At 54.0% G+C, this 27,787-nt stretch overlaps 1 protein-coding gene across 2 annotated transcripts; it reads left to right on the forward strand.

Annotated features, from left to right (window-relative positions):
• LOC114489856 (CD99 antigen) lies at nt 1-27,639 on the forward strand. 2 transcript variants are annotated; one of them, XM_028503697.2, is made up of 10 exons: nt 2-152; nt 10,404-10,433; nt 11,406-11,450; nt 12,645-12,689; nt 13,136-13,204; nt 16,708-16,752; nt 17,755-17,835; nt 17,945-18,058; nt 25,892-25,948; nt 27,047-27,639. In XM_028503697.2, exons 1-10 carry the CDS (start codon nt 86-88, stop codon nt 27,070-27,072), a joined length of 579 nt encoding a protein of 192 aa, XP_028359498.1. In that variant the 5' UTR covers nt 2-85; the 3' UTR covers nt 27,073-27,639. The 2 variants fall into 2 exon arrangements, with proteins under 2 accessions (XP_035873111.1, XP_028359498.1); XM_036017218.1 differs by lacking the exon at nt 17,755-17,835 and having other exon boundaries at nt 1-152; nt 27,047-27,162.
• Nucleotides 27,640-27,787: the final 148 nt, after the last annotated feature.

The raw sequence follows: 27,787 nt of genomic DNA on the forward strand, positions 1-27,787 counted from the left end.
GGGGGTGGGGGTGGGGGGGTTTGAGTGTAGCCTCCGCCCGCGAGCGCCACTCCGGGGATCTTGCCTGTGCCGCACCGGGCGCACCATGGCGCGCCGGGCCGTCCTCGCGCTGCTGCTCTTCTGCCTGCTGAACGCTCTGGTGTCCGCCCAGGGTGAGCCTGCGGCTGGGGGAGGGCGCGGGTACCCCCTCCCCCGGGAGTCCCGCGGGTGCCGGGTGTTGGGAGGGGGCACCCCGGGTCCCCCTGGGGAGTGTCTCCCCACCGGGCGGGATGCGTGGTGCCCGCGGGTGGCCAACGCCCCAAAGAGAGGCAGCCGGCGCTGCTGCGCTCCCTCCAACTTTTTTCCTGGGCCATTTTGGGCTCAGCCCAGAGGAGGAACGTCAGCTGTGGTTGGGAAAAAAAAAAAAAAAAAAAAAAAAAGCCCAAACCACCGCCTGTGAAAAGTCGCCTGGGGTCTGGAGGGACCGGGGACATTCGCCATGCCCACCCGAGGGGCCCCCCCTTCGTTCCCCGGGGGCCCGCCTCGGCGCCCCCACCGGGGGCTGGGCGCCGCAGCGTTTGCCTTTGTTCTGGGGCGCGGTGGGAGCTCCCAGCCACGCCCTGTGTCCCGGGCCTAAATTTGGACGCCGCCGCCGGGGAGCCTGACACCCAGGGGGAGGGGAGGGAAAAGTTAGACCGAGGAGTCAGGGCGCTGGAGGAGTCTGGGCCGAAAGCCCGGCCCAGTCTTCAGGCCTCGCGGGGGCTGCTGCGCGCGCACAGCACCGGCCCGGCTGGGGGTGGCGGGGGGCGGGGGGTGGATAAGCTGCGCGAAGATAAGAAACGTGTTCCCAGCGGAGAGCGTGGCCCGCGACACCGTTCCGGAGACACAGAGAAGTTTGCGCAGCAGGAACCGTGGCCAGAACCCGGCCCCGCGATCCCACGCGGCTCGCCCGGCCTGTATCCTGCGGGGGGCTCTAATGGTGTGCGGGTTTAAAAAGGGGGAGGTGAGGGGCTGGTCTGCCCCCTCCCCACCCTCCGGCAGAGAAGGGAAGGTCGGGATTTCGTCGGTCCCTCCCCCCAGGCAGGCCGTGCCGCGTTAGACCGAACGGTGCGCCTTCTGTGTCCTCCTGAGTGCGGCGGCGGGCGGGGGCGGGGGCGGGGGGCGGTTTCGGGGCTGGTCTGCTGGGCGCGGGACGTGTAGTTGGAGCCAGAAATCGGGCCGAGGACACAGGCAAGGCCCGGCTGGCCTTGGGAGCAAATTAAGCCTGATCTGTGGGGCCGTGGGGGCGGGGGCGAGGGGGGTCAGGTGGGGGGTTGGGGAGAGACGCCTCCCCGCCTCTCTGTTTCCTTCTGGAAGATCCCCGCGTGGTCCCCCGTTTCTGGATAGGTTTTCGCTTTGTTTTGTTTCATTGTCCGTGTTTCGTTGCGTTTGGTGCAACTGCACCCACTCCCCCAAAGGTTCTGACTGATCTGTGCCTGCAACTTGGCTCTTGTTCCTTGATGGGTTTTGTGGGTTTGCTTGTTTGTTTTTCTGAGCACCTACTGTGTGCCCGCCCCCAGGGACATGGGTGAGCCGGAGGGTTCTGGTTGCCCCAGCACCAGCCATCTATGGTGGGGGTGGGGTGGGGTGGGGTGGGGGAATACCCAAACAGGTGAACCGGACAGGGCGCCAAGGGGAAGTGGTCAGTATCGGCCAGTGTGACCGGCTCTGTGGCGGAGGTGTTCTGGTCGGTCTGCGGTTGTGTGTCAGGGCAGCCCCCAGACAAGTCATTCTGAAACTGTTTAGGGGAGGGAGAGCAGAGACATAAAAGAAAAAAAAAAATCCTCCCCACGGCACTGCTCGCCAGGGATGGCCTGGTTCTGGTGACAATGGTGCTTAGCAGCGTGAAGTTGGTTGATGTGTTTTGGTGGCAGCGGTGGGTGTGGGGACACGGAGCCAGCCTGCTCCCCCCCCCCAAAAAAATGCAGAGAAATCAGATATTTAGTAGCCGCTGGCCTCCTCCAGGAGCCCCCTCCCCACCCCCGTCCTGGGGCTGGGGGCTGGAGCACGCTGTTCTGAAGACTCAGATGGCTTTTATCTGCCGCAGTTTCTTCTGTGGCCGGTGCCACTCAGCACACAGTAGGTGACACACTTATGCTGCTTGCCTCGGTGTCCGTTCCCGCTGCAGCAAACGTCCTGTGAGGCCGGGGACAGGTGTCCCCTCTGGAGCCAGTGACACTGGCCTGACCCCAGAGTCCTTGGGCCCTCCCGGGGCCCTGGGTTCCCAGGTTCTGCCGGACGTTCCTGGGGGACCCTGAGGGGTGCAGAGGAGACAGACCTCGGGACACAAGAGGGGACTTCGCCCCGAGGAGGAGACGGACTCCCCCCCCAACCCCGGAGAAGACACTTCCTGTCTGGGAGCATTGTTGGGTGTGGTCCCTGGGATGGGCGTGGCCCTGGTATCTGCCCCCGGTGGGGGCCGGGGATTCTGCCCAACAGCCTCCAGGGCCCAGGACGCCCCATACCAGGGAGTCCTGCAGCCCTCTGGGGTCCGCGCCATGAATCGTTGGCCGCCGGTCACCGGGGTGACCCCAGGGAGGGTGGGTGTGACTTGGGTCTGCACACACCCTCATGCCAAAGTCAGGCCTGTGTCTCCCCTCTTTGCAAGCTGCCACTCCCGCCTGAGCTGATGTCTCACGGCTGGTCTCGGGGTTCCCCGCCGTCCCCACCCAACAAGCATAGGCTTCCGTGGGGGCCTGTTTCTGCCCCCTCACCGAGAGAAGCCACCCATTGTCCCACCTGCTCGCTGGGCCCTGATACGGTTGACTTGCTCTTCATCACGGACCACCTCACCCTGTCCTGCCTTTAGGATGCTTCCAGGCGTGTTGTCTGCATCTCACGATATGACACTGCTTCATGGGAAAGGGAGGAGCACTTTTTTCCATTGGGCCCAGGGGTGGGTAACAGTACAGGGGTCCTGGCAGGACTGCATGGAGGATTGTGGGGGGGGGAGCTTTGCCCACAGAGCCCGCCCCGTCTACTGTGGATGACAATAAGTCTACCAAGTCATGGTCTGCTTGGGGAGGAAAGGTGGCGGATCTCTCACAGGGGAAGGGCCAAGAGCCTGTTCCTCACTGGGCTTTTATTGGGTTCCTTTTGCACAGGAATACAGGTAAAGCTCATCAATCACTGTCAGGCAGTCAGGATCAAGCCATAGATAGCACACAAAGAACTCTGAGGGCCCATTCTGAGTCAGGGTCTGTTAGCTAGACGGCCGTAAAACTTTGGGAGACAGACTCATTTCCTGCTCGGACCCTTATCATTGAATGGAGAGCATTCTAAACAAAGCAGGTTGCACAGGCCTGCTTTATGCATTCTTTCTCAGGCCTGAGGGCCCTCGGGGAACCTGCCCTTTCCAGCACTGGGCTGCACTGCCCTCTGTCATTGTTTCGGGCTTACATCACACAGGGGAAGGTAGGCAGCCGAGAGATTAGGAGACCTCTCGCAGACAGAATGAGGACTCAGGCTTTGTCAAAGCCAAGGGGTGAGGGTCCATCAACCCCTTTTCTATAGCCCCCCAAGTCCTTCCTTTAAGGCCCCCTGTGATCCTGCCTGTCTTAGATCGTTCCCCCCTTTGGGGAATCTTACCCGTCACTGGCTAACTGGTCAACCATTGGGGGCCCGGCAGGGTGAAGTAAAAGGAGCAGAGGCGGCGTCCCTGCCAGGGAGATAAGCTTTGTCTCCTTAGTGGCGGCTGGCCTGAAGGTCGCTCTCTCCACCTTAGCCACGGGGTGGGGTGGGGGTGGGTGGGTTGCAGCTTCTGAAACCAGCCAGGGCGGTTCCCCACAGAAGACGATGTAGATATTATTTTCCGGGCGATGCGTCCTCCACGGGAGACTTCCGGGTGTCCCTTCCCACTCACACTTTCCCATCACGAGGGTCTGGTTTCGGGCAGAGGGTCACCTGTTTGGAGGACTGGCCTTGCGGATGAGTCTGACGTGTCTCTCGGGCTGGAAACAACAGCTCAGGATTCTGGGCCCACGTTGAATCGTTCAGACGCCCAGAGAGTTGAGGGACGCCTCAGGCAATGCCTGGTCCCCCCTGAAGGTCTCCTTCCGTCCTCACACTGGGGAGCCTGGCCCCGAGGGTTCCACAGACACTGTCCTGTGATCTCCCTTCCCAAATCCTGTGGTGTGTGCGCACACAGAGGAACTTCCCAAATTTTTTTGTGGGGGGGATAGCATACTTTGGAAAATATTTCCTACAGACACAGGGATTTCCTAAGCCTGCAAGAACGGGACATACACAGGACAACAGACTACCAAGCACGTCACAGACCAGCCAGGTCACCAAGGAAGAGAGAGAGAGACCTCTTTCTTGTTGGCTTTTAGAGAGACAAAGGATGGAACGCAACGCTACACATTTTAACAGAGGCTCCTGCAGCCCTTGCAAGAGGTGCATGCATCGGAAATGGACAGGGAAAGAAATTTTGGAAGGAAGGGGGTGCAAAAGATAATTCCCTTTCTTGATTTTCCACAGGGACTCTTAGTTGCTGGCCACATGTTGTCCTTAAGCCGTACCAAGATGCCTATAACACACACAGGTTTCTGAGATTATTTCGTTATGATTTGCACCTTCTGGAAAAATTCGCCACTGGTTCCGAATGCAGTGTCATTGCCGTACAGACAACTGGTTGACCAGCCACCAGGCTGTTCTCTCTGGCCTCGGCCCATCTGTTGGCTGAAAAGGTGCTAACTCATGAAATTCCTCTTTGTATGGGCCTGACTGACAGTATCTCTCACTTCTGTAGATAGCCCTGCCCTGGGCTTCCCTTTCTTGAAATTCCTGTTCTTGCTCTTTGCCTACTTTTTTTTTTTTTCTTGACCGGTTTTGGGAGTGTAACACCTGGGTGTGTTTCAGCTTTCTCTGAGAATGACTCACACTTGCCGCCTTCCCTCGTGCGTTCTCTTGCTAGTCATTCTGTTTTTTTTTTTTTAAATCTCCTCAACAGGAAGCTAGCGACTTCCTTTTTACTCAGCCCACAGGCAGGGGCAAGCCCTCCAACCCGTGATTCTCCAACGGCAAGGGGAGGCCCACGGAGGGGCCGTGGGGGTGGTGTGGGGTCGGCGGCGTTGAGAAAAGAAAAGCAAATACAGTGGAAAAGACACCTGCCAGCGTGCCTCACACAGCCCTGCTCTGTCCGCATCGGCGGGGCCTTGTTCCAGTTGCGTCTGGGCGCCCTGAACCCCGATACAGAACACAACCTGCCACCATCACTTGATGCTTTGGATAGAATCCCTCAGTTTCTGGGAAAGAGCTTCAAATTGCTCGTCAAAGAGCAAAGTCATTGCTCCAAGGCTGCTTTTGGGAAAAAAAAATAATAGAAGTGTTTGTGTTCATTTGTTGAGGGGGTGCCTTTCTGAAGGGGCCGGAGCTGGCGTGCCTCAGCCGACACCGTGCCGTCAGAGTTGCAGCTTCCTCTGTGCCGCTCAGCGACACCAGGGCCCGCCGGTCGCTGCCCACGGGGTGTCGGGTCAGGGAGGGATGCAGACCCGGAAAGGCGTGCATCTCCTCGGGACCGCAGCGTGCCCGAGTTACCTGTGCACGGAGCGGAAATAGCTCCTGCCGTCTTGGGGGGCACACGGCCTTACGGGCATGGGGATTATCTAAATACGTGCAGAAGCCAGAAGGTGGTGGGTGGTCCGCTTCTGCTTTTGTTAGTGTCCTTCCCGTCCAGAAGGGCGTGGGCTCAGTCCAGGATGTGCACGAAAGGGGTGCCGTTTGCCACGTGCTCAGCAGAAGGTGGACGTGTGCCCCCACCCCCCACAGGGGGGTGTGTGTGTGGTGAGGAGCACGGTTGGGGCTGGGACAGGCTGTGCAGGCAGGCAGGGGAGGGGAGGTTAGGCCGGGTCTCGGAGAGAGCAAGGACGGTTAGGATCAGGGCGCATGCAGGGATGGGTGGCTGCGGCATGGGTGATGAAGGGGGGGCCTCTCCCTGCTGAGAACGTTACCTAAGGACCGTGGCCTGGCTGGGGGGACGTAGCACACACTGGGCGTGATGGACGGTGGATGGATGGATGGATGGAAGGATGGAGGGGTAGATATTATAGATTATAGGTGGATGGATGGATAGATATACATGATAGATGATAGCTATATGGTATAGGATAGATGGAAGATAGAGATAGACAGATGGAGCTCTTTATCCATCTGTCCACCCCTCCATCCATCCATCCATCCACCCAGCATCCATCCACCATCCATCACCCATCCATCCATCCACCATCCATCCATCCATCTATTCATCCACTCATCCATCCATTATCCATCCACCATCCATCCATCCTTCCTTCCTTCCATCCATCCATCTATCCACCCATCCTTCCTTCCTTCCTTCCTTCTACCTATCCATCCATCCATCATCCATCCATGTATCCTTCCTTCCTTCCTTCCCTCCCTCCCTCCCTCCCTCCTTCCTCCCTCCCTCTTTCCCTCCCTCCCTCCCTCCCTCCCTCCATCATCCATCTATCCACCATCCCTCCCTCCCTCCCTCCCTCCATCCATCCATCCATCAACTGTCCATCCATCCATCCATGTATCCATCCCCCATCCATCTATCCATCCATCATCCATTCATATTCTTCCACATATCCATCCATCCATTTACTTATCCATACACCTGTGCATTCATGAGGAATGACAGAGGTTTCCCAGAGGAGGTGTCGTTTTCTCAGGGCTTTGAGGCATCCATAAGAGTTTTCCTGGTATGAGAAGAAGGGTTTGACATTGACAACCAAGTGGAGCATGCCAGTGAAGAAGACTGGGGGAGGGGGCAGGTGCCCAAACTCCGTGACTCTGAGGGTCTCACGACTTATCCCCAAGATGCTGGGGACGATGGTACACTGCCTAGCGACACACGGTGACATCTGTCGGACACCACGGGAACTCTTAGGAGTCAGTTCCGGGCAGCAGAGACTGGACTCAGCAGAGTCCTGGGAACTACACTCTGCATGGTGGTCTCTGCCTCCTTGTGAGCCTCAAGGCGTGTCCCTAAGGACGGCTCCCCTGGCCAGTGGGGTCAGGGTCCCCCAGACAAGTGTGCAAGCTCCCCTGCTCTCATCGAGTCTATTGTAGAATCACCTGCAGGAACCCCCCTCCCCGGGTCCTGTGTGCACCCTGGTGCTCACATCCCCTTGAGGAGGAAACAGGCTTTTGCCCCCGTCCACCTGAAGTCACCGTAGACCAGGGTCAAGTTTGCAACTGCGTGTGGCTTTACAACCGAAAATCACGGAGTCGCATCTCCAACGTGCTGTGGCCCCGAAGTTCATTCTTTTCACGCCGGGCTGAGTGGAGAATGTTGTGGGAACCCGGGGACGGCCACTCCGGTTACGGCGGCCACGCTAGCTCCGCCCCCCAGGGGCTCCCAGTCCCCCGTGGGGTTCAGCCTCGGAGCACAGTGTCAGCATTTAACACACGGTTAGCTTGGGCTTCACAGAGCTGTGCACTGCGGTGTTTTCCACTAGAACATTCGTTCCTGACACGAATTTGTCTGGCACCCCGCCCCCCCGGGGACGACACAGCTCCCAAAACCAGCGTGACTGTCAGATTGAGCCAGACCATGGCATCACGTGGACCTGGAAAGAGAGATTTTTAGAAGCTGTCCGGAAACATCGGCGTGTTTCGAATGTTTAAAAATAAAAGAAACGAAAATGCAGCCAACTTGCCCTGATCTCTTCTTCTTCTTCTTGCGCCCCTGCTCAGCGGGGGATTTCGGGATCCATCTCTACCTGTGCTCTGGGCTCCCAGGCTGAGGTCGGTTCTAGAATTTTCTGTATGTTCAGGCTACCCTGCTTCCAGCGCCATGCGCTGCGCGAGGGCCTGGAGGCCCATGTTGTCAGGGGTTCGGCCCTACGTCTGGTGTTTTGTTCCGGAAAACCTTTGCCTGGGGTGAGCAGACACGGGGCGTGGTGGGGTGCATGCCTGGCCTCTGTGTCTTGTACTCCTGGCTTTGTGGGCTGTTGTGCAACTGAGGTTCTTAGCGAGGCTTGGAGAGATGGGGGTGGGGGGCGGGGCTGCAGAATCTGGGTGCAGGGCGGGTGCAGGGCGTGGGTGGGAAGTGGGGTTTCCTTCTCTCCTGTCCTGAGTGCCGTGCTCTGGAATTCCACCGTCTTATCTAGAAAGCTTCGGGAAGATAGCAGGCCCTGAGAAAATTCATTCCCGCCTCTCGCTGTAATTATGTCATTAGTGTGTTTTCCTTGCTCTGCAAGGCACGGCCGGAAAGCCTGGGGCACCCTGCAACTGCCGGGGGTTTCCTGCTCTTCTGATTCTATCCCCACAAGTGATTTCTCTTGTATTTTTACCTCTATTTCTTATATAATTTTTAAGTTCTATTTTGAAGTTATATCGCTGATCCCTTCCACAACTTATGATGGTTATACATGGCCAGTTATTCCTGTTCCAATTTTATGTCTCAGATTTATTTATTTTCATTTATATATTTACTTATAGGGTTTATAAGTTCTGCGTATGCCTTATAAATTATGTAATTTATAATGATATATCATTTATTGTTATAAACATTCATATTTTATTTCTACAATTATATATTGTATCTGTTTATATATAAAAATCTTATATATTTATATATAAACAAGTTATATATTTGGTAATCACTATAATTAATTATTGTGAGTAGGTTTGATTTCTATTCCAGTTTACTTCCATTTTAGTTTTATAGATTTATATAATTTACACACGCATCCTATATATAAATTGCATAAGTTTTATTTTTTATAATTTATTATTGGAGCTATATTCTTATCTATCCTGGTTGTATTTTATTTGTTTATTTATTATATTTTTTTAGAGAGGGAAGGGAGGGAGAAAGAGAGAAAGAGAGAGAAACATCAGTGTGTGGTTGCTGGGGGTCATGGCCTGCAACCCAGGCATGTGCCCTGACTGGGAATCGAACCTGCGACACTTTGCTTCGCAGCCCGCACTCCATCCACGGAGCTACGCCAGTCAGGGCTGACTTGTAGAATTTTGAGAGGTCCCCGTGGTGAGCATTTCGATGCCCCCCCCTCCCTGAAGCACTTGGCCATGCTGACGGAATTTAGGGGAGTCTGAGCTTAGCTACCTGGGATGCGTCTGTCTCAGGTGACCGTGTCCACACCCCCGGCCAGGCAGCCCAAATACCAGGCTTTTGGGGACTCCTCCGGGCCCCCCCCAGTGTGCCTTGCGGGCATGACTGGCCCCAGGGGAAAGCACAAGAATCAGACAGGAGTCAGAAAGGAGGGGGCAGCCGGGGTGACTCAGCCCTGCCCCCTGGGGCCAGGGGGCCGCGCCCGGGGTGACTCACCGCCGGCGTGCCCAGCTCCAGGATCTGTGAGGGGCCGGCTGGAGACCGCGGGCACGCGGGGTTTCCACTGAGGGACCCTCGGCTTGCGGTGCGTCCCAACACTGGTGCCCCGCAGGTCCCCCAGCCGCGGACTCCCCGCCCGCCCGGCCGCCTGGGACCGCACCGCGCCCCGGGGGGTGCTGGCGTGAACCGTTTCCAGCCGCTTGGAGTTCCAGGCGTCCTTCCCTTGCTGGACACCCAAACCAGCCTCCGCCCCTTCCTCCGAATTTCAGACGCCCAAGGGCCTGGCCTGTTTGCACCCCAAAACGCCCCTCCGTCCCTTCTCCCACTGCCTTGCGTGGGCGCCTTGCCCACGCTCCCCGGGGAACTCCTCTGATTCGGAAGTCACCCCCCCCCACCCCGTGGTGAGGGGAGGCGAGCGTGGGAGAAAGCTCCCAGCTCGTGGCTTCAGGTGGAGGGAGAGTGTTTTTTTTTTGGCGGGGAGGGGGGGGGGCAGGAAGCGTAAACGTGTGTGGGTGCATGTCAGTGGGAGAGCGTGCCCGCGAACGCGCGCGGGGAGGTTTTCGGTCTCCAGGGGTTGGAAATCCTTCCGCGGCTATTTCCCAGGGACGGCCTTTTGGAGAGCAGGGCGCGGGGCGCAATGACCGTGTGTCGCCGCAGTTGTTTGAAGGATCAGGGGACGGATCCGTGGCAGGCGTGGAACTGAGGGTTCAGGGTGAGAGGACGCATCGCAGCGCATCCGTGCGTTCTCCAGCGCTGCCGGATACCCCAAACACCGCCCAACCTGGCCCCGTTCTTTGTATCCTTTTCTTTTTTTTTTTTTTTTTAAAAAACATTTATGTATTTATTTTTAGAGAGGGAAGGGAGGGTGAAAGAGAGAGAGACAGAAACATCCATGTGTGGTTGCTGGGGCCCATGGCCTGCAACCCATGGGGCACGTGCCCTGACTGGGAATCGAACCTGCGATGCTTTGGTTCGCAGCCCGAGCTCCATCCACTGAGCCACACCAGCCAGGTGTATCCTTTTCTTAAGTTTCCAGTTTACTTGGGTTTTCCTGAGTTTTAACCTGACTCTGTCTCTCTCTTAGATGATTTCGATTTATCGGATGCCGTGGACGGTGAGTAATTTTTTTTTTTTTAAGATTTTATATGTTTATTTTTAGAGATCCGGGAAGGGGAGGAGAAAGAGAGGGAGAGAAACATCCGTGTGTGGTTGCCTCTCTGGTGCCCCCCTACTGGGGGCCTGGCCTGCAACCCAGGCATGTGCCCCAACTGGGAATTGAACCTGCGACCCTTTGGTTCACAGCCCACGCTCCATCCACTGAGCTACGCCAGCCAGGGGTGGGAATTTCATTTTAAAGCGCATTTGTATTCGGTGTGAAGAATCTCAGGGACAACAAATGATGTCCTTTAAAATTCTGTGGGTGAATGTGCCTCGATCTAGCCCCAGCCAGGTCATTCAGTAGTTAGGGCATTGTCCCAATACACAAAGGTCGTGGGTTCAATCCCAGGTCAGGGCGCATGCAAGAAGCACCCAGTGATGCATCAGTAACAGACACCACAAATCAATGTTTTTCTCTCTCTCTCTCTCTCTCTCTCAAGTCAATACATAAAAAATTTTAAAAACCTTACAAAGTCCACCGATGTCTTCATTTGTCCGCCCAGGGTGCCTTGCTTTTGCGAAGACCTTGGAAGAGTGTCTTCAGATGTTTGACACGTTGGCATGAATGGTTTTGATAATATTTCTTAAACAGACAACGGTTGCCATTTCACCAGATGTGTCTGTGTGGGAAATGGCGTTGTCGGGGACGACGAACTAGGGGATGAGGCAGATCCGAAGGGTGTTAAGTACCCTTCCTGATCCCCAGTTTCAATCTTTTGGGTTTCTCAGGCTTATGGGTTGACTTCACAAAAGGGAAAGGTTGAAAAGAATTTTAAGAAAAACACATAATTTGACGGTTGAAAAAAAAATAAAAAAAAAAACCCACATAATTTGACCCTTCTTTTGAACGCGGAACATTCTAGGGAGTTGACTTGGTTTCCGAACTGGAAGTTGTACTGACAAAAAAAATGTCTTTTTTTTTTTTTAGACACGGAGAAGATACCCACACCAACCCCCAAAAAACCCACTTCTGGTAAGACGCAAGTGTGCTTTGTGAGCAAAGAGAGGGGGCGAGTTACCATCTTGCACCCCAGTTTTACACATGGACAAATAGAAAACACTCAGAATCCGGGGGCTCTGTATGGGGTCTGGCTGAGATGGGCACTGTCGGTGCTGCCCAGTGATGCCCGCAGGAGGGGATGGGGAAATCTCCCCTGTGGGACACTCTTGGGTCATTTGGACACTAAGTATTTCTCGGTGTCTTTGCCCCAAGTGCCTGACTCTTGGGAGAAATCATTTTAGGGGCTGGGACCCGCCCCCCCCCCCCATTGACTCCCATGACAAAATTCATACTTCAGCCTCCGGGACTTCAGTGTCCCTGCATTCATGCTCACTGCTGCTTTCAAATAACACGCAGACATTAGGGACGAACACTGAAATTGGTCAAGTCTCTGATTCGGTGCTGGTCAGCCCCTCAGAGTGAAAATCAATGCCCCAGGTTCAACCGCGGTTCTGAGTTTTTATTTGCGGGAATAATATATCCGCTTAGTTCTTGGGCTCGTTTGTAGAGGGTTGTCCCTTGAGGGAAGGGCTCGCACGTGCCTTGGTTGGCACCCAGGGGTCGGGACGCCTCACGCACCTTGCGGGACGCATTATGGTTGGACACGCGCCTTTGCGCCACCACCAGCTCCGGGGCAGTCACGGAGGTGCCTACACATGAACTGGCCCTGGGAAACAGTCCTTAAAACCAAGAAGGCGTCCCGGGGAGCTGTCCGGAATCATCACGCCGATTCCATCAAGGATACCCGGGTCAGGGCCGCCATTGTTGAGGGACCTCATCCCACAAACCTGGTCCCTCCGTGTCTGACCCTGTGTCTGTGCCATCCCACCTCAAAGCCGTGGCTGGCCAGCCGTAGGGCAATGACCAGAGGGCGGGGAATGAACCAGAGAGGGCTTCCTGGAGGCGGGGATTGAAATCCGCCTAGGCCCGTGTGGTGCTGCGGACTGATAAATAACTCCCATTTTTGTGGCATTACGCGCTCTTCCTCTGAGAGATACACGATGGGAAAGTTGGTTGGGGGGAAGTGTGTTTTTCCACTGCCGTCCTGCTCGGACTGATAGTCAGAGAAATATTCAGCGAGCTGGGGACACCCGTGTCCAAAGGACGCCTTCCCCGTTGCTCTCTGCCCCGCAACTCGGGTGTTAACCACTCCTGTCCCTTCTTCAGGCGACGACTTCACTTTAGAAGACGCGTTGCCCGGTGGAGGACACGGTGAGTCCCTCCCGTCAATCTGCCCTGTGGATCAGGGTCGCCCAGTGGGTGTGCTCTCAAAGAGCTTCGTCCTTTTCAAAGAGGGGGCACATAGAGTTGTCATTGTTTTTAAAAAGCAGGAGAACCTAGGGAATGCGTGTGGCAGTGTGGTTGGCTGTGGAGTTTTACCCAAGTGCTCGCTTTCCCTTTGGGGAACTCTGGCGGCATTGATACCAATCGCACGGCCTGGGGACCCAGCTTCTTCACGGTGCCCTGGGGACCCCACCGTCCCGACGGGGGCACTGAGTTTCTATTGGAGGCACGTGAATGAAACTATTGCGGCTGGAAGACGATGGAAAGAAATGGGCAGGGGGAGGGCTGAAGGCATGCTTAACCCTCTTTGGATGCTTCGCCGTCTTTGCCGAAAATCGCTCATTCTTGCGACTCTCCCCGTCTTTTGCCGACAGATGATCCCATGCGTCCCGGACCGCCGAAACCAAAACCGAATCCAAACCCCCACCACCCCGGAAGTTCGGGTAAGACCCCAGAGCTCTGCGGGTGGCCCTGCGTGGTTTTCAGAGCACAACCTTGTCCCCGGCAGTGGTGGTCACTGCGCATCCCCGGGATTCACTGCCCCAATCCCTGGGGTGATTTTAGATTCACCCACGGCGGTTCTGTGCAGGGGAACTCCAGTCTTCCCTGTCTCGACGGCGGGCTCGGAAAAGGTATTTTGGGTTTGCGTGTGGTTTTTGCAGGGCAGTTGCTTATTTTACTTCTGAGCGTTTACGGGCACTCTAAAGAACCGCAGGCAAGATTTTTGTTTGTTTGTTTGTTTGTTTAATCTTCATTATTTTTTTCGGTTACCCTCCTACACCCCTCCCCCCAGCAATCACCACCCTGTGGTCCAGGCCTGTGAGGTCTTTTTCCTTTTCGCTCCATCCCTTCCCCCCCTGGCCCCTCACCCACTAGCTGTCCTCTGTTCTCCATTGATGAGTCTGTCTCTATTTTGCGTGTTAGTTCACTTTGTTCGTTAGACCCCACATATGGGTGAGGTCATATGGTATTTGTCTTTCTCTGCCTGGCTTCTTTCTCTTACCGTAATGCTCTCCAGACCCATCCGTGCTGTGGCAAAGGGTAAAATTTTCTTCTTCTTCTTTTTTTTTTTTTAACACGGCCGAGTAGGAGCCCACTGTGTACGTGTCCAGCAACATTTTAAATATGCAGAATTCGTACAAGAAAAGGTGTCAGCTTGCTTTTTGTAATCCTTTTTGCCTTTTTTGGCACATCACAATATACTCTGAGTAACCTGGCTAACACAGTTTTTTTTTTAAATTGAATGCCTGTTCAAATTTCAGATTTCAAGTGTTTTTTTTTTCTGTATATATTTGTTTACTTTTTTAACATAGAAAAAAAAAACCAGTTTATCTACCACTGTTAACATTGTGATGGTTATTCTCTTCAGTATTTTATGTGTGGATTAGATAAAATGAATTAAGTAAAAATGTTAATCTCATGTATTCTGGGTCTAAATATTTTTTTGCATATTAATAATCTATAACCATTTTTTCATATCCTTTAATTGTTTTTATCCTATAGCTTTTTAATAGTAGCTCTATGCTATTATAAGTAATCCCCAAGATTGAAAACATTCTATTTTGTTTTTTCTGAAATTTTGGAATTACAAAGTACAAAAGCAAATTTAAGCCGTCTTCGTGCATTTAAAACTTTTTTTCTTAAAAAAGATTCTAGAAGTGTAGATGTGTTTAGGACAGTATGTGTGAGTTACCCCTGTAGGGTTTTTTTTTTTTTAAAGATTTTATTTACTCATGTTTAGAGACAGAGGAAGGGAAGGAGAAAGAGAAGGAGAGAAACATCCATGTGAGAGAGACGCATGTATTAGCTGCCTCTTGTGTGCCCCCAGCCCAGGCACGTGCCCTGACCGGGAGTTGAACCGGCGACCTTTTGGTTTGCTGGACCATGTTTTTCATGTATCTCTCCCAGTTTTTATGTATTTCTGTGAACACCTTTTGTGTGCATTGTTTTTATGATTATTTCTGTCTGGTAGATTTTTAAAACTAGATGCTTAACGATGAACAGCCTTTTAACGTTTAATAATTTCTCTCTCATTTCTTAGTTTTTCTAACACGGTCACATCATTGCCCAATGATTGATTTAAAATGTTTCCCTTTTTTATATTTGTGTTTTCTTTTTACAATTTACTTGTATTTGTATCTTTACATCTCGGCGAGGAAGCCCAAGCCAAGTTCGCCATCTGAGAGAGCAGACATTGGTCACACCTGACTTTCGCTGACAGCTAAAGACATATTTTTGGAAAGACCGATACTCATTTACGGGTGTCTTTCCCATTCCTCTTCACTTTTACTTCCTAAAAAAGGAGTAGTAATAGTACATGCTAGCACATGTGTGTGGTCCACAAAGATGGTCTTTTTTTTTCCTTTGAACCCACGAATGTGATAAGTTATGCGGAAGGATGTTTTTATCGAGCATCTACGTTTGAATTTCTACGTTTAAACTGTGGTGAATCGTGGTAGGTTTTATGAAGTGGATGGATTACACGGGGTGGGTGTCGGCTAGGCGTTGTGGGCTGAGGGACCCTTCCTAAATGCAGACGCTGAAAGTTTTTAAAAAGTTATGGTGTTTAGGCCCTGGCTGGCGTAGCTCAGTGGATGGAGCTCGGGCTGCGAACCAAAGTGTTGCAGGTTCGATTCCCAGTCAGGGCACATGCCTGGGTTGCAGGCCACGGCCCCCAGCAACCGCACATGGATGTTTCTCTCTCTCTCTTTCTCTCTCTTTCTCCCTCCCTTCCCTCTCTAAAAATAAATAAATAAAATCTTAAGAAAAAAGTTATGGTGTTTAATCAGCCTGGGCTGGGCTTGGCTGAGCTTAGTCTGTCTCCGGTGGGGTCACCTTGTCTGGGGTAGCCTCGACTGGGCTGGTGGGTCCCTTCCTTGTGTGTCTGTCACACCCTGATATCACCTTTACGTGAGCTCATTCTTATGGGGCAGGAGCCCCAAACCCACAGAGGCTGTTTAAAAACATTTCTTGGTGTCTCCTGTTGCTACCATCTTGTTGCCCAAAATACTGGGCTGGCCAAACACTTCCTTTGTTTTTTTTTTTTTCCATTGGATAGCTCTAGTAGGGCTTAGTTGTCTTCATCTTCATCCTGAACAATTTTGTTAGATTGTATTGTGATAGCTGTCCTATCAGTGTGCGTGATGTTTCAAAAAAAAAACCACATCAAAACGGGTGAATTTGGGGGCAGCCATTCTAATACTGAAGGTGGAAGAAAATATGCAACATTGTCGGCATATCGGGGTTTATTATTTCAAGAAAGGTCAAAAGTGAAATGCAAAGAAAAGGTTTGTGCAGCGTGTGCAGCAGGTGCTGGGTTGGATCGAACACGTCGGAAGTGATTCAGGACGTTTTGTGTGGGAGACATCTCGCCGGACGAGGAATAGATAGTGATCCAATCGAGGCATTCACTGAGAACAATCAACGTTCTACCACGTGGGAGGAGCCAACCCGCTCAGAACACCCAGATCAATCAAGTTATTGGAGAACATGGAAAACGCATCTTTTATCAAATGGAAAAAAACCCAAATGGACTTTTTGGCCAGCCCAGTGAGTCTCCCGTCTGGGTCCAGAGTGGAAGGTGTGGGAAGAACCCACGATGCGGAGCGCGAAAACCACCACTCGTAACTGAAATGCACCTCCATGAGATCAAGCCCTTTCCGGCGGTTACGTTTATATCCACCAAAAACACGGGGAACCACGCTCCATTTCTTGGGGTGTTCTTTTTTCTGGTTTCTCAGCACACTTTGGGCCAAGGCTGGCTTTAGGAGTCTCGCCACAGACATGGAACTCAATTGTCGTTACCTCTTTGAAAGATGGCTTCCGTGGGGCAGGACCTTTCGGGGGTCCCCTTGGTGGGTTCTCAGGGTGTGTCTCCTTCGGTCCCAGACACCAAGATCCTGCCAGTTGTTTCCGTCTGACTGGTGACACTGTTTTTCTCTCCTAGGTGGGTTTTCAGACAGCGACCTGGTCGACCAGACGTCCGGTGGAGGTAGAGTTGGTTGCTTCTTCTCTCTCTTTGCTCTGTCAGAGCCCATGGCTCAGGGCTGGGCAGCATCGCCAAGGGTGCAAAGGCTGAGCCCCTGGATGCGTCCTTCGAATGTATCAAGGGTGGGGACCCCACGTCCTTCCTTGTACAAGCTGGTGCCTGGCTGTTCTGTTGATGGTTAGGGGACCTTTCCTCCTTTCCCAGCCACATGGAGCTCCTGGGATGGAGCTTCCCAGACGTGTCCTAAGCGACCCATTCGCCCGTGTCCTCTGTGATTATCTCAGGTTGCTCCTGTGTTCTTTTCCTGTCACGAACGGGTGTGGAAATCGTGGCTCCAGAAACGGAGTGATGTGACCTCCCCAAAGGACCCTCATCACCCCCCATTGCAGTTAGATAAGTTGTGTTCCGCTTCTGTCCTTGACATCTTAGGTCACGTTAGGGTGCACACAGGGTATAAAGTTATCAGTCAACCAATAAGGAATGATACCATCTGTTTATCATTATTAGAATGTATTTATATACATTTGCTATATTTATAGGTAGACTGCCTTGATATATTTTCTACATCCTGAGGGTCCCCAGAAATCTGTCTTGCATTGTCACCTCTGCAATCACAAGGGGCAGGGTCTCAGGTGAGGTTTAAGATGTTGTCCTCAATTGTCTCTGGACCCAATATAAGGGGACCGAATCCCTGAGAGACCTTCAGGTCTCGCTAGATGGTGGCTCTCCTGAAGCCCCCCACCATGCCAGGATGCATTGAGTCCATTTTTTTCTTTTCGGCAAAAGTGAGTGAGACAGATGACACCTTCAGCAGAGCAGGGACAACCTGTCTGACGATGGAAAGTGACTCCCTGCTCTTCAGTGTCCTGTCCCTGCCGTGTGGCCTCTTCTGCTAAGGTCCCTCCACCACTCAGGGTCGCAGGACCTGCTCCTCAGTGTCAGTTTCTCTTCACCAAAAATCTTTGCGATGTCATTGGTCGACCGGTTTGTCCTTCTCTTGAGCAGGAGGTGGCGGAGGCGGTGGAGGCGGTGGTGCTGGCACAGGCGGTGGCGGAGGAAACCAGCGGCATGACGGGGAGGGACAAGGTACGTCCGCCTGGTGTCTGACACCTTGGCCTTGGGTGTTCAGCAAGGGCCTGAGCGGCCAGCTGCAACGGATGCGGTCCGGTAACCGTGCCCTGCCTTCTCCCCCCAGGCGAGCCCCAGGGCGTGGTCCCTGGCATCATAGGGGCCGTGGTGGTGGCTGTGGCTGGGGCCATTTCCAGCTTTATTGCCTACCAGAAGAAGAAGCTGTGCTTCAAGGAAAACAGTAAGACGTCCATGCCCGCTTCCTTCTGTCTTGTGTGTTGCTCATGCAAAAAACATTCTTTCTCTAAACAACACAAAACAAAACACTTAGAGATGCGGTACTCACATGAGACTGGACATGAGGAGGTTGGCTGATCACTAGAATACTAGAATCGGATGGTCTCTGATCCCCCGCACGCCCGGTGGTCAGCTGTGTCCACTCGTACATGGTACTAACCACTCCAGTCCCTGGTCGTCCATCTGTAAAAGGAGGAGATGGTAATCCTTCCTCCACAGAATTTCCGTGGGGGGTGGTGGATGAGATGGTGCGTGAACGTCTTGGCCGGTGGCCCGGCACCTAGCGAGCGCGGAAGAACTCTTAGCTCTTAGGAGGTCGTCATCTTTACTTAATACTGAACATCGCTGTCATCCCCAAGGGGATGCTGCATTTCTTCTGCACCTAATGGAATGAAGATCAAACCACAGAGCAAGTGGTTCCCTTTCCGCTGCACCCCGGGACGAGCAGGCCCTGCGGGGGGGTCCTCAGGTGGAGGAGAAAAGGATCAAGGGTGAGGGGCACAATGCCGCCGTGACCAGCTCCGTGACCGGAACTCCGCCATTGGGTGTTTTCATGCCTTCTGTGCAGAAAGTTCCCGCGTGACTTGCCGCTTGTCCTGGTGTCTGAACGCTCTGTTTGTTTTTTTTTTAAAGCAAAACTTTTCCATATCCAGTATTTTTTAAAAGATTTTATCTATTTATTTTTTAGAGAGGGAAGGGAGGGAGAAAGAGAGAGAGAGAGAGAGAGAGAAACATCCATGTGCGGTTGCTGGGGGTCATGGCCCACAACCCAGACATGTGCCCTGACTGGGAATCGAACCTGCGACCCTTTGATTTGCAGGCCGGCACTCCATCCACTGAGCCACACCAGCCAGGGCGTGTTTCTTTATCAATTACACGTTCCCTCCTCTCTGGCGATGCTCACCTTGGAGCACCATGTCCAGCCGGCAGAGGGTCAGGTGGGCTTGCTAGGGAAGGAGGCACAGGAAGATTTTCCAAAATCCTCAGGTGAAACCCAGGCAGATCCTGGAGTTACAGAGCATTTCTGTTACCTGGCCTATTGGATGTATGGACCCCTGGGACACTGTGGCACTACTGGGGGTACTTATATACCAAGGCACAGGGATTTGAGAAGCCCCCCAAAAGGGGCTGAATAGATTTGATGTCATCCACTATTTGGAGACGGGATTCAGAAACTGGGGAAAACCAATGGTTGTGTGTCCCGCCCACCCCGTCCCTGGGTATTGGTTTGGATGGAAGCATTTGGTCCGTTGTTTTGGAGGGGAGGGGTGCGTGGTGTCGAACATGGACAGCTTCCCAGGTAGAAAGAGTTGCCCCTGTAATTTCGTAAAAACGAAAGCCTCTTTTCTGAAGAATTGGCTAAGAAAGCGAGCGAAAGTTATTGCCCTAGAAAATGTTCTCTTACCGTCTCTTGTTCTTGTGAGGCCCAGGGAGCATCTGGCGCAACTTTGGCACTTCATTCTCTGTAGTTTCCGTAAGACTCGTGACCTGGGGCTTGTCGGAGACGCAGAGAAGAAATCTGGGCAAGGGCAAGGAGAGAAGGAGGCCGCGCCCCGTGATGTCGGCGGTTCCTCAGGCTTGTCTCCCGCTACAAAAGGCGCCCCGTTAACACAAAGAAAATTAGGTGCTATTGTCCTCGACGCCCGGTAATATAGAAGAGTGACTCTCTCGCTCTCTCTTGACTCCGTGAACGGACATTCAGGCTTCCCCACTCACCCGATACAACCAATTTAGTGTTTCGTATCAGGGACACGCTTTGACGGGCAGAGAGAGAAGTAAAATGCGGAGTCCAGGTGCTGGGCACGGAGCAGTCCCAGGGTCTGCAGGCTGTGTGCAGGACTGCTTCGGGGGTCTTCGTTCTGCGATGGCCACGTGAGGGACCAACCCCTGGGTGACCGTGACCTTGGAGATTTCCTACGAAGGACATGAGTGTACTGCATGTGCCCTGGTCTTTGAGCGACCCATGAGTTTGGGGAGACCGTTATTTTATACGGGGAGCGGTGTTCCGGGACCCGGTCGCTGTGTTGAAGTGTGTGGTGTCTGCTGAGTTTGCATCGAGAGGAGCCTGGGGCACGTGGGCGGGAACAGAGCTGTTTTCTCACCACGGAGACCCGCGGATCAAACGCCGTCCATCTTGGCCAGGGTCTGTGTGGGGGTCTTTCTGTCAGTATGTGTTGGGGTCCAGTATAGAAAAGCGTGCGTGTCTGCAGCCCACGAGCGTTGGTAGCTCTGTTCTTGATTCGTAAAGACGTGGATTCGCAGACCCGAAACGTGGATCCGGGGCTCACGGTGCGCTGCGGACGCGGTCTCGGATACGGGCTTCAGCCTGCCGTGTGCCTCTGTGGTTTGGCGTGTTGGCTTCGGGTCACCGGTCCCAGCGCCCGGTGACGGGGCTCCTGATGTGCGCTGACCGGGCCCAGGTCCTGGCTGCCGTCGCTGGGTGTGAGTGATGCCGCTCCCTGCGTCTGCAGCTGGTTCCTGCTGCCCACGGCGCGTCCACCACCGGCTCCCTCCGGCGTCTGCTTGGGAGTGGTGTCTTGAGGCTGGGGTGGAATGGGCTACCAGAACTTCCTCCCTGCCTCCCTTCCTTCCTTCCTTCCTTCCTTCCTTCCTTCCTTCTTTCCTCCCTTCCTTCCTCCCCTCTTTCCCCCTTCCCTCCTTCCTTTCTTCCTTCCCTCCCTTCCCTCCTTCCTTCCTTCCTTCCTTCCTTCCTTCCTTCCCTCCCTCCCTTCCTTCCTTCTTTCCTCCTTCCTTCCTTCCTTCTTCCTTCTTTCATCCTCCCTTCCTCCCTTCCTTCCTTCCTTCCTTCCTTCCCTCCCTCCCTTCCTTCCTTCTTTCCTCCTTCCTTCCTTCCTTCCTTCCTTCTTTCCTCCTTCTTTCCTTCCTTCTTCCTTCTTTCCTCCTCCCTTCCTTCCTTCCTTCCTCCCTCCCTCCCTTCCTTCCTTCCCTCCCTCCCGCCCTCCTTCCTCCCTTCTTTCCTTCCTTCTTCCTTCTTTCCTCCTTCTTTCCTTCCTTCTTCCTTCTTTCCTCCTCCCTTCCTTCCTTCCTTCCCTCCCTTCCCTCCTTCCCTCCTTCCTTCCCTCCATCTGTACATGAGTCCTATCCATCCATTCTTCAATTCATGTGTCCTTATATCCATCCATCCATCATCCATCCATCAGCCGTCCATCTATCTACCATCTGTCCGTCCATCCATGTATCTATCCATCCATCATTTATCCATTCACCGCCCATCCATCTACCATCCATCCATCTGTCCATCCATCCATCCATCCACAATTCATCCACCTGTCTATATCCATCTATCCATCCACCATCCACCCATCTAACCATTCATTCATTTACCAATTTTTCCATCCATCTAACCCATCCATCCATCTATCCATTGATCTGTCATTTATCCATTCACCACCCACCCATCCACCATCTGTCCATCCATCCATCCATCTATCCATCCATCTATCCATCATCCATCCACCATCCACCCATCTAACCATTCATCCATCTACCAGTTTTTTCACTCATCCATCCATCATCCCTCATCCCTCATCCCTCCAATCCTTCCATCAAATCCTTCCCTCCCTCCTTCCTCCCTCCCTTCCTCCCTTCCTCTCCCTTTTTTACCTCCTTAATTTTGGTCTCCACCCCTCCTTTGCCCTTCCAACCGCTCGTGTCTGCCGCCCGGGGTGCTGGCCCACAGCAGGAGCCAACCTCTCAGACAGTTTACTTCCCTTCTCTCTCCTCCCCGACCTTCCCTTCCAGACGAACCGGAGACATAGGGAGGGCCGGCAGACCACCCTTCCTGTCTGGTCAGGGTGTCTGTCTCCTGAGACGCACGGCCAAAGCGCGCCCAACCCTCCTCCCCTCCCGTGCTGGTGAATGTCTCGGTGGCCACCTGCTCCCGGACGCCCCGCCGTCCCGTGGTGTCCCCTGCTTTGTCCCTTTGTCATACCTGGACGCTTTCAGGTATTGATGCACGGGTCCCCTTGGGACTCGAAGATCCACGCCGGTATTTCCTTTCTGCGTGAAACCCCACAGAAAGAAGGAAGGTGGACGGCTTCCAAGCATGAACCAAGTTTGTCGCCAAGGGTCGTCTTTGGCCATGGATTTGGCCGGAGGGCAGGGGACAGCCACCGTGGTCCCTGCGTCGTCCTGGGGCCACGCTGACCTGGGTCATCGGGGCTGACCTTTCACACCACAGGTGCCATTCGGACACTTGGATGTGTCGTAGCCTGGTGACTTGGATGACGGTGCATGTGTCACTCCATTTCCCGCCAAGCAGCCCCTAACTCTCTCTCTGTAATCAGCTTGTCCAGCTTGTGGGGATGGCTCCATGCTGGGGTGGGGGTGGGGCGGGGGAGAAGTCCATGTGTCTAGGGGCGTCCTGACGACGTCACCGTTTTGTCCTTTTAAGGCAGACTACTCTTGCTGGCCTCGGAGAACTTTGGCGTCCGTGCATGCCCCCATAAGCACGAAAGCACCCCTGGGTGTTTATTCCCTCCTCACCCTCCGCCGTGTGCTTCTTGGGTGTCGAAACACCTTTTCCTGTTTGCATCTGGGGCAGGGGTCCCGCGTGCCTTGCTGGTGACTTGGGGCAGAGGTTTTGGGGTTCGGGTGGGGGTTGTCGAGGGGGCTGGTGGGTGGAGACCCCTACAGCATGGATCCTGTAGGCTCCCGAGTGGCTGTGGTCCCCTCCAGCCGTCCTCTGGGTGCCCCTGACAGCCTGCTAGGTGTTCACAGCAGGGTCTCCCGGTTCTGGGGGCGTGACCCCGGCGCCCCACTAGCTGGTGTGTGGTCTCCGAGTCCCCACGCGCGTGGTGGGCATGCACCTTAGTTAGAGACACGCGGTCCCCACGCCTGCGGCTCTGGGCTGTGGCCGCCACCACCCACCGTCCCTGCCCACGCCCACGCTCCCCGCAGAGGCGCAGGAATTGCTTGGGTTTCTTTTCACGTGTGGGCTGGGCCTCGCCCGCTCTGGGGGCTGCGGCGGGTGTCATGGAGGGTGGCCCCCTGGGAGCCTGCCCCTCTCTCGGGGGGCCAGGTGCTCGGCGTTGGGGGTTCTCCTGCTCGGAGCACAAGGCTCCCATCCAGAGCGGTCCCACGAGCTCCAGCGGAACCTGGTCCCCACAGCTCAGAGTCCGGGGGTCTCGCCAAATGACTGTGGGGATGGAGACACGTTGTGACCCCAGCCCAGGGGTGCCCCGTGATTGCTTTGTTCCCCGAAACGGGCTGAGTCTGGGGGGGGCGTAGTAGGTTTATCTCTGGCTCGCTGGAGGGCGGAGACCCCGGGAAGCCTCCGGCCTGTTTACCGACAAGATGCATCCGCCAAACCTGACTCCTCGGAAGGTGCCTCCACCCGCCCCCACCCCCACCCGTGCTGGCGGCTGTGATGCCCACGTGCGTTCACCGTGCCGCCCCCTAGTGGTTACTCAGAGGCCATTGCAGGGCACAGCGCTTTCGCTTGCGGCAAATTAACGGTCACCCACAACGCGTGCATGTTGCTCTTGCCGTCCTAGATCCTATGGGTTTTGTTTTTTTTTTCCTTTGGTCGTCTAAAACGTGTCCAGATCTGATTGACCGTCCTGTCAGAATCTCTCGGCTGTGTGGCCACTCACGTTTTATTTTGGTAGACACCAGTGGTGTGCAGCGCGACGAAAACCCATCGGTGGATGAGTGGATGGAAAAGCTGTGCGACATTGGCGCGATGGAATGCTACGCAGCCCTGAAAAAGGAAAGGCATCCCACCCTTTGCGGCCGTAGGGATGCACCTGGAGAGCATGGTGCTCAGTGGATAAGGCGCTCAGACAAAGACAAGTAGCATGTGATTTGCCTTCTGTAAGGAATGTAATGAAGAAAATAAAGTGAGACATAAAATACAGACTGGTTCATAGATACGGTTCTCACAGCCGTCAGAGGGGAGGGGGTTACGGGGGCTGGGTGGCAAAGATGAAGGGATGGAGCGAAAAAATAATAATAAATGCATAGACACAGAGAACAGTGTGGTGATGGCCGGAGGGACGGGGTGGGGAGGAAGAAGGGGGTGAAAGGGAGAATTGGCTTGGGGAGTTGAACATTAAGATGCCATATTGTAGACCTGTACCCCTGAAATCGATGCAATCTTATAAACCCATGCCACCCCCGTAAGTCCAATAAAACACGTTTTGAACATGAAAGATTCCAGACTCCCGGTAGTGTGCCGTGAAACCCGGCTGGTGCTGGCCGCCCGCCCCACCAGACAACGCCGGGGCCCCGTGGTCCTCAGCGTCCCCTCCGCTTTGGGTCTGCTTCCTCCTTGTGACAATCGCGGGCGTCTGGTCTCTGACACGGGGGGTCACAGGTGGTTGGGGGAGGACGCCTGTGTCCCGGCATCCTTTCGGACTGAGGTGTTCTCAGTGCCGATGTCACTGTTTCTGTGAGCTTGCAGTTTGGTGCTCGGGACACGGATTCTCACGGATCTGGTGTCTTTGTCTGGGTCCCTCTTCCCGTGGGAAGCCCCTTGCTTGTGTCCTCCCGTGCACAAAAGACATGCGTATGTCTCATTGCTGTCGGTCTGATGACCTCAGGCCGAGCACCTCCGGGACCTTGTGGGGGCTCAAGGTCGTGGCTGTGTTGCTGTGTGTTTGCCAAATTCTGGAAATAAAAAAAGAATAGATTCCAGTCACACGTGATACTAAGGAATTGGGGTTTGTTCTCTTACGTGTGGAACGCCGTGATACGGTCCTGACCTCTAAGCGGCCCTGCCGGAGAACTTGTTTGTTCCGCATTTTTAAAAAACGGTTTTAAAAATACATGAAGGAAATGTGGCGAAATGTGAGGAACCACAAAATCTAGGCGGTTGGAATAGAAGTTGGTTTTACCATTCTTTCTATGTTTCTGTTGGTGGAAAATGTTTCCTAGTCAAGAGTCAAAACATACAAAGACTTCAGACCTTGTGGGCAATCATCCCCATTCTAGAAACGCACATTAGGGAAACATTCATTCTCACAAAAGATTTATTGGTAAAGGTCTCCATGTCGCCATCATTTCTACGACACACTGTTAGGGACAATCCAAGCATCCAAAACGAAGCAAAAATGTGTTAACACATTATGACACTTGCCGATAGTAGAATAACATACAACTATTAGAAATGTCAGGTTAAAGAAGCAAGATACAAAAGGCAGGCAGCATAAATTTTTTTTTTTGTAAAAAAACAAACATACTCCTAGAAAATAGATTGGAATGATAAGGGCAGTTAGTTGCATTTTCTTTTCTGTAACTTTTCACGTTTCCCTAATTATATAGAATACGCATATACCCTTTCATGGCACAAAGATACTTCTTTAAAAAGATTTTATTTATTTATTTTTAGAGAGGGAAGGGAGGGAGGGAGAGAGAGAGAGAGAGAGAGAGAGAGAGAGAGAGAGAGAGAGAGAGAGAGAGAGAGAGAAACATCCATGTGCAGTTGCTGGGGGCCGTGGCCTGCAACCTAGGCATGTGCCCTGACTGGGAATCGAACCTGCGACGCTTTGGTTCACAGCCCGCACTCCATCCACTGAGCTACGCCAGCCAGGGCTGCACAAAGATACTTTTCACATCAGCAAAACATGTCGTCCTAATCATTACGGAAAGAAAGGCCTATGCCGTTTTCTTTAAAAAAAAAAAAAAAAAGTCAGGCGCACACAGGCAGCCAGCCCCCTGAGCTGCATACGGCCTCCCGCTGGGGTTGGGGGGAGGGGACGGCATCGGGGGTTTTCTCTGCGTACTCACCGGGGGGCTGTTGTGCTCTGCTTTGCAGCGGACCAGGCCGACATCAACATGGAGACCAACCGGACCGTGAACGCAGAGCCGCTCGGTGAGAAGGGGGGCGCTGCGCTGGCCCGCGGCCGGTTTGGGGTGTCGCTGTACCTCTCCAAGCGGCGTCTGGTCGTGCAGTCTTGCCCTGCACCCTGATGCAACCCCCCGTGTGACCCTTTCTGTGTCACTCCTTTTAAGATGTGCTCGGGAGGGAGGTGACATTTCAACGTCCCGAGGCTTGAGGCTGCAGACGCTTTAAAAAAAAAAAAAACCCGGGGGTGGCGATCTTTTCCCCAGTGGCGCCCCCTGGCGACACGGCCGGGGAGCCCGCAAGCAGCCAAGGCCTTCTTCTGAGACACGGCATTGCGTCCCCTCCTTGCCGAGGCCCCTTGGACGGAATTTCTCTCTCTCCAGGGGGGGGCAGAGTGGGGTCACGGAGGAGATGGTTTCAATGGTGGGAACCTCTTGGGGCGAAAGGCCCGTGTTTAGAGATTCGGACCCCCTTTTGAGAACGGCAAAGAGACAGAAAGCGTGCGTCCGCCTGTAAGGCTACGATTGTGTCGAATGAAATTGTAAAGGAGTTCGACTTCTAAACCTAGAGGCCTGGAGGAAGTTCGTGTTTACTTCAGGGCTGTTTCCAACCAACCCCCCCCCCCACCCTCCGGGGGGGAAATATTTAAAAGGAACTCTGGGTGCTCTGGCCTGGAAGCACCACAAATGCAACAGAGACTTCTCACGCTCCAAGGAGCCCATCCGAAACGTGCAGCCACAAATTGCTGTAGAAATAACAACGACAACAACAAAAACCAGGTTTTTGCTCGTCCTGCAATTACTGAGTCTGAAATTGGGGAGCTCACAAAGGCGCCCCACTGCCTGAGAGAAGTGGTGAGGACACCATGGTTTCTCTCCCTTTCCTTCTCCTGCTCCTGAAGGGGTTACTGTGTCTCTGGCTACAATTGTGTCAACCTAGTAGCCAGCCACAGAGTTCACGGATGCTTGGTGCTGCCCGTGAGCGGTTCTGAGCCCCTTTGTCTTAGACGGACAGAGTCTCCAAGTTGGAAGCAGCAGATCCTCAGGGGCGGGGTGGGGGAGGGCGCAAGGGGGGGCTGGGAAAGCCGCGTTGACGTGTCTTTTCTCGTTTCTTTGTCCTCGGCAGTTCAACAGACGATCATCGAGAAGTAGGAGGTGGCCAGCGTGCACACACACAGCTTGGAGGTCGCAACGGGACTAGGGGGGTTTGGATGCGGCGCCTCCAAAGATGGGGCGGGGCGGGGCGGGGCAGCCTGCCCGGAACCAGCCCCTCACCCCCGCACCAGCCCTCCCCTGGAGGGCCCCACCTGCACCAGCCTCGTCTCGCCCGGCCCCTGCTCACCTTGGATCCTGCGGTCCACATCTCAGAAGTGGTTCGCCTGTCGCTGTGCCGGGTCCATGCCGGTGACCCACCAGGAGTCCGACATCCGGGAGGGGAAAATTCCCCACGCCTTCTCCCAAGGCCCTCCAGGGTCCCCAGGGGATGGGACCGACTGTCCACCGCGAAGCCCCCCCGTCATTCTGGTTTCGGAAACCCCGCGCCACGGATGCACTGAAGGTCCCCCCCCCCCCCCCCGGGGCACGCGGGAAACTTCCCCAGCAACGGGCCGTTTCACACAGTGACAGGACCCTTCAGTCCGCTTCCTCAAAATTTCGTGTCTGGGGATATTTTTTTGTTTGTTTTTTTATGGCAGGCGAATAAAAAGGAATTAGAAACCACGTACTTTTTCCTGAAATAATTTTGCCCCCCCCCCCCCTGGGGTGACTTTTAAAGAAGGCTCCAGAAACCAGTGGGATGGACCCCGCGGTGAGTGACAGCTGGGGCTGTGAGACAAAGGGGTCGGCCTGAGACCTTGCTCACAGTCAC

This window comes from Phyllostomus discolor, chromosome Y (genome assembly GCF_004126475.2).
Source record: "Phyllostomus discolor isolate MPI-MPIP mPhyDis1 chromosome Y, mPhyDis1.pri.v3, whole genome shotgun sequence".
Taxonomy (NCBI): Eukaryota; Metazoa; Chordata; class Mammalia; order Chiroptera; family Phyllostomidae; genus Phyllostomus; species Phyllostomus discolor.

Excerpts from the sequence above, each read along its gene's own strand:
- LOC114489856 (XM_028503697.2), top strand. The coding sequence starts at position 86 with ATGGCGCGCCGGGCCGTCCTCGCGCTGCTGCTCTTCTGCCTGCTGAAC. Across the intron at positions 12,690-13,135 it reads GTTGCCCGGTGGAGGACACG|ATGATCCCATGCGTCCCGGA; the intron begins GTGAGTCCCTCC and ends TTTTGCCGACAG. Across the intron at positions 17,836-17,944 it reads GCATGACGGGGAGGGACAAG|GCGAGCCCCAGGGCGTGGTC; the intron begins GTACGTCCGCCT and ends TTCTCCCCCCAG.